The sequence below is a fragment of the Botryllus schlosseri genome, chromosome 11 (genome assembly GCF_051294905.1).
Source record: "Botryllus schlosseri isolate E-star chromosome 11, Bs_hap1, whole genome shotgun sequence".
Classification (NCBI taxonomy): Eukaryota; Metazoa; Chordata; class Ascidiacea; order Stolidobranchia; family Styelidae; genus Botryllus; species Botryllus schlosseri.
Genome location: NC_137246.1, coordinates 23,726,373 through 23,736,142, shown reverse-complemented (window position 1 = coordinate 23,736,142; position 9,770 = coordinate 23,726,373). Strand labels below are relative to the sequence as shown.

The window sequence follows — 9,770 nt, the reverse complement described above, 5'->3', positions numbered from 1 at the left end:
CCGGATTTCTTCTCTGTCCAGTGTAACATAAACGTAGAAAAATTCTGAATCTGATCGTTGGTTACTTGTTTATATCCCACAGAATCGCCTGTCAATCGAACCATTATTGACTTCAACAACGGATTATGATCTTACTGTACCTGTGATAAAAGCGCCTTGCCTTCCTTTACTACTGGGAGATTCATCTGAAACTACTTCATTTACCTCCATCTTCCTTTTATGCATCCATATTTTATGTCACATTAGTGAATGAATGTTAATGCTATTCGGGGTGTGTAAATTCTTCCGCAATATCATAAACCCATAAATTTATTAATCTTAACAGTGACTCAAAAAATCATTCGCTAATAAGTTATTGAATCATTTCATTCTGAATTTCAACTATTTGTCACTAGGTGTCTAATTTCAAAGACTATTCCAAGTCGTTTTGACACCATCCTATCTTTTCATTGTATCGCAGTCTTGTGGTGTTTTGACTTGATGAAAGTTCTTAATAAACTGAACTGAACTAAACTGGTACATCCGGCCCCTCTATAGTAAATCGTAGCATGCTCACAATACCTTATAATCAACATATGCTCTGGAACTTTACGACGTATGCCTCATGATGAGACAAAAATTTATAATTGTACACAGGCGCATAGTTAGTTGTGATCGAGGGCTCCCCGCTTGTAATATATTTACCGTTAAATCAACACGGGTGACAGTGTACGCAGAGCAATCAAAGATAAGGACTTACACGCGAGCGATGGTCCGCCTGTCATCGCAAACCTGCGAGGCCGCAAAGGTCGTTCAACTTTGGCTGCGTTTATTGAAAATGACGGGGCGTTTGCTCAATACGTAATCAGCAGGAGCAATGACCGGAAACACTCTGTTTCCCAGTTTGTTTTGCATAAGAATTGTACATTCAAGGTCTTGTTAATTAGATGAAAACAACTGTTAGCTACTAATATGTGTTACTATATTGTTCCGCCAAGTCATCTTGCCGTAACGTAAAGTCGACGCCGCTTAATTCAGACATCGGATAACCCGGACAACCGTTTTATACAGTATACACTGCAGTGGTTCCCAACCTTTTTCGACGCATCGCCTCCTTATTAATCTCGACACAGATTTTCGCCCCCCATATTTACGGATCCGAAAAAATCAGGAAATTGATTCACCTAACTGTGATGGCTGGTTAATTTACTAAAATAGGCCATTTTCCGAGGTGGCAGGTGGTCGGCAAATCGGTTTCCGCGTCTACTTTCCGTTGAGTTGACCTTTTCGCATCATACGCATAATAGGCCATCTTCACTTGCATTTTTGACCGCGTTAATTAAATTCATTTCAATTTATGTTTTAACATTTTCGCCCACTGCTCTGATATTTTCGCCTCCTTGTTTCTCAAAATCGTCCACTCGAGGGGGATATCGCCCACGCTGGGAACCACTGGTGTAGACCTCACTGTCTATGCAAACGAACGCGACCTGAATGCAAATCGGCGATGCGTGCTGAGGTTGTGACGCGCATATGATATGGTGAACGTGCATGATGTTTGCTGCTTAAAAATGATTGATATCGGATATTTTTGAAAAAAATCGCTAGATCTAGCGACAAAATTGCTAAATTGGCAGCACTGGGTCATTACTGTACTATTCCTTATCCAATGGGAGCATTAGCTTTCGCGCACAGTTCTCGGACTTACTGGCTTATACAGAAACAGCTCATACTTGATTATGATGTAATAGGTTGTGTAGGCCAGCGATGATATCGTGAACACCAGGCCGAAGCCGCCAATACAGATGCGATTGCACAATGCATATGTACAGGCAAGCGATGATATACTGTGAACTGCTGGGCCAATTGCAGATGTGATTGTTCAAGGCAGCGGAACCAGGCTTGTTCGAGACGCGATAAATCAGGCTAGCGACTATTGCCACGCGCACGCGAATGGATCAGTGATGAGCGGATATTGATTTCTGAGAATCCAAATTCATCCGACAGCTCGACTCTCTGAGGAAGTATCCGTCCGAATCCGAACAGTCAAATCAAAATATCCATTCGAATCCGAAAAATCTCGTGCAGAATCTGAAGAATCCGAATAGAATACCTAGATACATTTATTAACAATTCGAAAGGGCGGGATTTCGCGTTTCAAATAGTGGAGTTTGAATCCCAAAGCCCCCTGGCTACGCGCCTGGCACTCGTGCGCATATAAATTGAAGACGTCTCTAACGAGGTAGCCACCACCTCGTAAATATGGTGACGAGGTGGCGCGGCCACCTCGTAACCTCGTAAGTCGGCGCCTATGACTGCGGTAATTTCATTGAGAATAAACGTTCGCAAACAACGCATTGGTAATAGGTTAAGAGAGTTCATATACAAATCAAAGAGGTTTAACCATTGTCATGTGATGCAAATTTCCTTGACTGGAAACCCCTTTCACGTATCGCATGCTGGAATGGGTCGAGTATTGATCCACTATTCTATCAACATCGATACAATATAAATTGAACTTAGCAATAAACCTAGCATTCAATTAAATATATTTGACTGAACATTCCAACATCTTCGCACCCCATCGCCCCCCAGTCGCCCCCTTTGTCAGTTTCGCCACCTATTTTTCAGATTAGCTCTCTGGGGGCACTATCGCCCACATTGGGAACCACTGGTACACAGTATTTGTTGAATGGTTTGATGTCGAAAATACTATACAATGTAACTAACTTGACGGTAGAAGTAATGTGCGTATTATACGATCTGCAGTAGGCCTATGGCGCAGCAGTAATCAGTTGTAGTGCAACAGTACCGAATCATTAATGCGTCCCATTTCGCATCTATTGCTACCAACTTAATATTATTGCGCCATTGGGAACGGGGTTATCCGTGCTGTGTATATGACACTATAACGTGGCTTTGAAGCAGGCCGGGATGTTGAATAGCTCTAGCTCCTGAGCCTTATTTTATTATGGATTGTCAAATTATAAAAGAAGTGAACCAGTTAACTAAAGCTCATGCCTTCATGTTGAAGATGTCTGGCATGTAGCAAGAAATAATAGAATAGCGACGCAACTGCTGCAGGCTAAATAGATCCACACTAATCTGAAAAGTTATCGGCTGATATCCAGAGGTGGTCAAAGTAGTCAAGAAAGCTACTCAAGTAGAAGTAGAAGTAGCGACTAAAAATCTACTCAAGTACGAGTGGAAGTACTTCTTCAATTAGCCACCTCAAACTACTTGAAGTAGAAGTAGATTTGACTGACCTTAAATCTACTCAAGTAAGTAAGCAGTTTTGTTCGTTCGCATGGACTGTCAAAAGCTACGAATTGAGCTATACGCATGGTGCAGAGAGATTGATTCATATTGATGCATCCCAGGAGGTATCAATTTTCGACGGAATAAGCATTCTTTCGCATCATGGGATGCAAATTATAGTATTGATATCATGAAAATGCGATACTAACCCTTTGTTTCGTAGAAGAACCCATTTTACAGAATATCGTGGCATGGCGCCCTACCCCATTATTATAAGGCCCCATTTTTAGGCGAAGAGCAATACGTACAAGTTGTATATGATACGGTTTTATCACTTTGCGCGATTAGTATACGTTAATAACAAATATTGTGGATCGTAAAAGTTATATTTAGTGTAGATTCATTTTCGGAAAATAGAGGCATTACTATACTTGCTTTTATGCTTAACATGTAGGTTCTGCAGACAAAAGAACTGAAAGTAATCAGAACTCTATGTATGATGCTCGCATCGCAATCTAAAGTGAAATACGAATACCACTTCTTAAAAGCGGGAAATATATTTCATGTCTTTTGTCCATAAAGCTTCAAAGGTGATCTGCTAAAACAGGTGTAACGTTCAAAAAAGCTGGATTTTCCAGATTAGCAAGACACGTAATGGGCTGCTAGATTACGATATGATAGGTGATTGCTAGATTGCGAAACGGTAGTTTCAAACGTTATGGTGTGTCATATTTACTGTGATGAAATATTTGGTATGGATGACAATGCGGTGTGAGCGGAACCAAGCAATCCGGTACCTAAATTATATTCACTGATACTTTCGTGAAAACATATTTGTTACGCCATAACTACTGTGCGCGAAGCGCAACAAAATTTCTGGGCTGTGCTTTACTTTTATGAATATTGATGTAGGTACTCCGAAAAAACAGCCCCGAAATTCCTCAGGCTATCTTTCGTACTAGGGATTAGACTACTTCTACTTGACAAACTGAAAATAGCGAAAAGTAAGTAAGTAGATCACAAAATATTACGAAGTAGAAGTAGAGAAAGTCAGATCTACTTGAGTAAGCAGCAGAAGTAGAGGAAAACTACTTGAGTATTTACAAAAAGTAGAAGTACTTCGTTATTGACCACCTCTGCTGATATCAGTAATGATCCCGCACACCACATCAGGGTTTGAGCCAGGCGCTGGATTAGGTCACATCTATTATTGCATGGTTGCAAGGATGGACTGCATTGAAACTAAGTATCTCTGGCGCATGCAGAGACTTGACGATTATCGGGATATGGGACTTTTCTAACAAACATACGAATACGGATAATACGAACTTCTTTGAATGGCGGCCACGGCAAGGAACGCGCACGCGTACGACTCGCGAGGCAATCCATGTAGGTATTCTTGCCTACGCAGACGACCTAGCCTTGCTTGCCCCGAACACCGCATCGGCACAGCGCCTCATTAACCATCTAGAGGCCACCGCCGCTCTTGTTGGCCTCCAGATCAACGCCAAGAAGACTGAGGCTCTTGCCATACCAGTTCTATACCGAAGAACGCGACACCAATTCAACTATAGGAGAAATCGATCTCAAGTATGTAACCAGTTTTGTATACCTCGGTATTGACGTCGCTGACTCTGGAAAAGCGCTCAAGGCGAGGCGAGCAAAGGCCTGGGGCGCGGCAAGACGGCTACATAGCCTCTTCCATTCAAGTGCCTCAACCCAGCTCCAGACCCGTATCTTCCATGCCACTGTCGAGCAGGTTCTTCTCTACGGAATAGAGGCACTCACGCTGACAGATATATATATTTCGACTTTCAATTAAATAATTAAATAAAAGGGCAAAGGAAACAGGAAACAAAAGAACATCAAGATAATCCGTTTTGGGCCCTTGTTAAGCGCCTTCAGCGTGGGCGGTCGTGGGCGTCTTCGAGTGAAAGCCCGCGTTGCGCTGGCCCGGTCTCTATTGTCGAGCGCCATGTGGTTCTATTCCAGCCACCTCTGCGCCATGTCTCCGTCGGAATGTGGTTGATGATGGCGGCGGCTGGTTGATCGTCTTGATGCCGCACTAGATGACCGATTAGGCGGAAGCGTCGTTCAGCAGCCAGCAAACGGCATGGGATCGTTTTTGTAAGTTTGCGCAGAGCATTGGTGGATATGTGCTCCGGGTGGTGGATGCCGAGTGCGTAGCGGAGGAGTGCATCGTAGTTGGCGTTGAGCGTCTTAGCCAGCTTTTCAGTCAGCGTGAGTGCTTCTATTCCGTAAAGAAGAACCTGCTCGACAGTGGCACGGAAAATGCGGGTCTTGAGCAGGGGTGAGACACTTGAGTGGAAGAGGCAATGTAGCCGTCTTGCCGCGCCCCAGGCCTTTGCTCGCCTCGCCTTCAGTGCTTTTCCAGAGTCCGCGACGTCAATACCGAGGTATATAAAACTTTTGACATTCTTGAGCCTGACTTCCCCCAGTTCAATTGGTGTCGCGTTCTCCGACAGAGCTGGTACGGCCAGAACCTCAGTCTTCTTGGCATTGATCTGGAGGCAAATAAGAGCGGCGGCGGCCTCTAGTTGGTTGATGAGGCGCTGTGCCGATGCGGTATTCGGGGCAAGCAAGGCGAGGTCGTCTGCGTAGGCAAGAATACCTACGTGGATAGCCTCGCGAGTCGTACGCGTGGGCGTTCCTTGCCGTGGCCGCCATTCAAAGAAGTCCGAGTTGTCCGGGAAGGCACGAAGTCAAGGATTATCACGAACAAGAATGGTGCCAAGGTGTCACCTTGAAGCACGCCAGCCGAAGTGGTAAAATCTCCGCTTGGACCGTCATCTGTTCGGACTCGCGCTCGTGTGTCAAAGTAGAGAGCCATAATGGCGTTCCTTATCACCTCAGGAATTCCATAGAATCTGAGGATCTTCGCAATGGCTGGGCGCGAGACCGAGTCGAAGGCTTTTGCAAAGTCAACAAAGACAGCCACAACATTCTTTTTGTGTGAGCGGCAGGTGTCAATGATTGTGCGCAGTGCCAGAATATGCTGACAGAGAAGCTCTCTAAGACGCTCAACGCTCTAACTACGACGCACTCCACCGCTATGCACTCGGCATTCACCATTCGGAGCATATATCCACGAATGCATTACGAGAACACACAGGAACGGTCCCATGTCGTCTACTGGCAGTTGAACGACGCTTCCGCCTAATCGGCCATATAGTGGGGCATCAAGACGAGCAACCAGCCGCCGCCATCATCAATCACATTCCCACGAAACCATGACGCAGAGGTGGCTGGAATCGGACAACGTGGCGCTCGACAATGGAGACTGATCTATAGCGCAACGCGGGCTGTCGTTTGAAGACGCCCACGACCGCCTACGTTGGAGACGCTTAACACGATCCCAAAACTGATTGTCTCGATGTTCTTTTGTTTCCTGTTTTCTTTTTCCCGTTTTATTTTATCTAATTGAAAAGTCGATGTATATATATAACGCAAGTCACAGAAATGTTGACAGTTGGCGCACTGTATGCGAAATGCAACATTTAGTTAGAAGAAAACTCAACCTTTCGATATAACATCCTAGCATATATAGCTCATACATGTATACTCTTAAACATGTAATAGTAAAATAAGATGAATTGAATTAGAAATACACGGATTTATCTACGCATACATTACAAAACTCATTTACATAATATCCCAGTGAAAGTGAACAACTTGAAGGAAATGAAGGTATGTTGTGCACCCTAATCAACAATATCTGTGTCCGAGATATCTCACTACGAATCAGGTCTATGATACTTGACTATCAAGCATACATTACTTTCAAGTTTGCCTCATAGGAGCACACTGCAGCTCAGCCGTTTTGCTATTCACGGCCGCATTTCGATTACTTATGTAGCCTATAGGCTACAGGCCTATTGTAAAGTAACACGCACTTCGGGTCTCGTATTGAGTAGTTGGTAAGCAGTCTCCATTCATCTGGTTGTCTATAATAGACAATGCAAAAGAAGCCATTTATATCATGGCAACAAACCAAAAGAAAAACAGTTCTGAAACAGCTTTCCTCGATTCGGATAAAATGTGAAAATATATGGAAACTGGAGAAGAAGAATTAGCATGATAAGTACATGTGGAGATAAATGATGATGAATTCTTTCAAGTTATTATGACAAGTACTTTTTTTGGAAAAGCAGACATCCTGTTTCTTTTAATGTGTTAAAACAAGGTTAAAGGGCCACATATTCGGGTCATGTACCAGAGTGAACAACAATACAATGTTTATTGTTGGCAAACTTTTACGTTTTACGAAAGAGCAGTGCGCTGTCACAAAATGCATTGACCGATTAAGTCTGCAGGACGGATGTATAAAGATAGACAACTTATGGAACTAAATTAGGTACGGAGCTACTTAATCACAATCTTTAAACGAAGAGTGGTATATATAAAGATGATAACTGCTACCGATTAAAAATAATTGCATCTACATATAAATTTATGGGTCGAAAAGAGGTCCTGATCGAAAGAAGATAGAGAACCACTGGATTAAAGTTCACCGAAAACTCAGTTATTCTGTTCTACAACAACTAGGCTTTCAGCATTATAGATCATTTCAATAACAATATTTGATCGGTTGCTGTTTTACACTGACTGTAATGTCACTAACGAAAGCCGAAATTTGATTAATTTATGAAAATGAGAAAAATATACACCGAAAAAATCTGAGGTGATAAATACATTCCGAATTCTAAATTCAGAATCAGATTCAGCAATCGAAAATTAGCCTAAATCAATAATTAAAATTTTGGCGCAATTTTTTTATGAAATTCGTGGACCAGTGATATTTTATAGGTCGAAAAGAGTTTCTGATTGGACAGAGATAGAGAATCACTGGATTCAAGTTCACCGAAAACTCACTCATTCTGTACTACAACAACCCAGGTTTCATGTTAGATGATTTCAATAACAATATTTGATCTGTTGCTGTTGTATGCTTACCGTGATGTCACTAACGAAAGCCGTAATTGCATTAATTTATGAAAATGAGAAAAATTAATACGGAAAGCATCTGACCTGATGGAGAAATTCTGAGCAGAGAATCGGATTCAGCAACCTTAAATTAGTCTAAATCACTCTTTAAAATTTTTGGCGCAAAAATTTTGTCGGAATTTGTAGTCTAGTGTAATTTACTGGAATCGCGGAATATTAGCAATATGTCGTGAGCTAAGAATGAGACGAAGGATCGCAATTGAAGTCATGAAGCAAGTTCAGTAGGGAACGAAAGCGCTCATCTCTTTAGAAATACTGTTTTATAGTAATGTCATATGAGAAGATAGCGATATTTCCGCACTAGCGCGTTAAATTGATGCATTTTATCCTAGATTTCGGGTTCGGATGTCACGCGACGACCTCCACCACGCGAAATGTGCATTTGGCATGGTAATGCAGAAGATCATGATATAAAAGGAGTCGAAAATAAAACACAACGCAAGATTACGATAGTATAAGCGTTAAATTTTTGGTGATTTTGCTTCTTGCTGTATTCGCACTTTGCTGTTAACCTCGGATGTCCTAAGAGTAACACCGAATATATCTTCATGCAAACGTTTCGCCTCCTGAATAGAATATAGAAAATCAAGGGGTTAACCAGTGATTCTGCCAAATGGAGTGCGATACAAAGCACGAATAAAATCCTACTTTCAATTTGACGATGTAGCCCGTTGCTTCTGTACCATCCATATTGCCTTTGGACGCCATGACATCGATCAAACATTTGTTGACACAATCCGCCATGGTGACGTCGCCACAAATATACAAGTGGCCTTTCTTTTCCACGAGCCATTGGTATACCAAATCGCTCAGCTTATCTTTCAGGACATCCTGGACGTATTGCTGAAGAAAGGATGAAAATGCACTAGTGCAGCTATTGTATCTGTGTTTCATTTCAATACATATGGGAATTGGTGATTAATTGCTTTAGCGGTCGCCAACTGAAAACTGGTCGCGGACGGGTCAGTTTTCAAATTTCGTTGAGGCCAGAGGCCGCAATATTACGATATCGAGAAAAATAGGTCACACAGTTGAACAACCAGATTTTTTAAACTTTACGTCAGTATGATGCTGTCCTCTCTAACATGCGTGATGTGCATATTTACCACAAAAGACGTAATATGTTATTTAACAAGTACAAATACAACAAGAAATATTATGATCATCAACTTCATTTCATTTTGAACTATGAACTGCTCACGATATCTCAACTCTTTTCGACGACTAAGGAATTGATATTGGGGCTAGCGAGACACGTTACTAATTTAAAGACTAGCTCCCTCTAGTGACTAGTCTAAAGCTTGATCTTTTGGGGAAGCCCTAAGCCGTTTCCGAAGCGTCTCAGTCTTGGCAGAGTCGGGAACTTTGAAGAGTTCGCAATTGACGTTATGTTACTCTATTAAATGTAACTTGGATTGCTAGCGTGGTCAGTGGTCCGTGCTAACAACATAATTCAATGTTATTTGAGTATTCGTCAGGGTTGTAACCAAGTCACAAGGCTTCGAGTC

General features: G+C 42.3%; 1 protein-coding gene across 3 annotated transcripts in view; it reads right to left on the bottom strand.

The window, feature by feature from the left end:
* Positions 1-6,815: 6,815 nt before the first annotated feature.
* The window catches only part of LOC145449407 (nitric oxide synthase 1-like), a 31,830-nt gene continuing 28,875 nt past the window's right edge, over positions 6,816-9,770 (bottom strand). For all 3 annotated transcript variants that reach the window (XM_080327759.1, XM_080327760.1, XM_080327761.1), the window contains 2 exons: positions 8,911-9,105; positions 6,816-8,828 (listed from right to left, as the gene is read on the bottom strand). In XM_080327759.1, the coding sequence (XP_080183885.1) occupies positions 8,724-8,828; positions 8,911-9,105 (300 nt within the window). In that variant the 3' untranslated portion in view covers positions 6,816-8,723. The remainder of the gene's footprint in view (positions 8,829-8,910; positions 9,106-9,770) is intronic.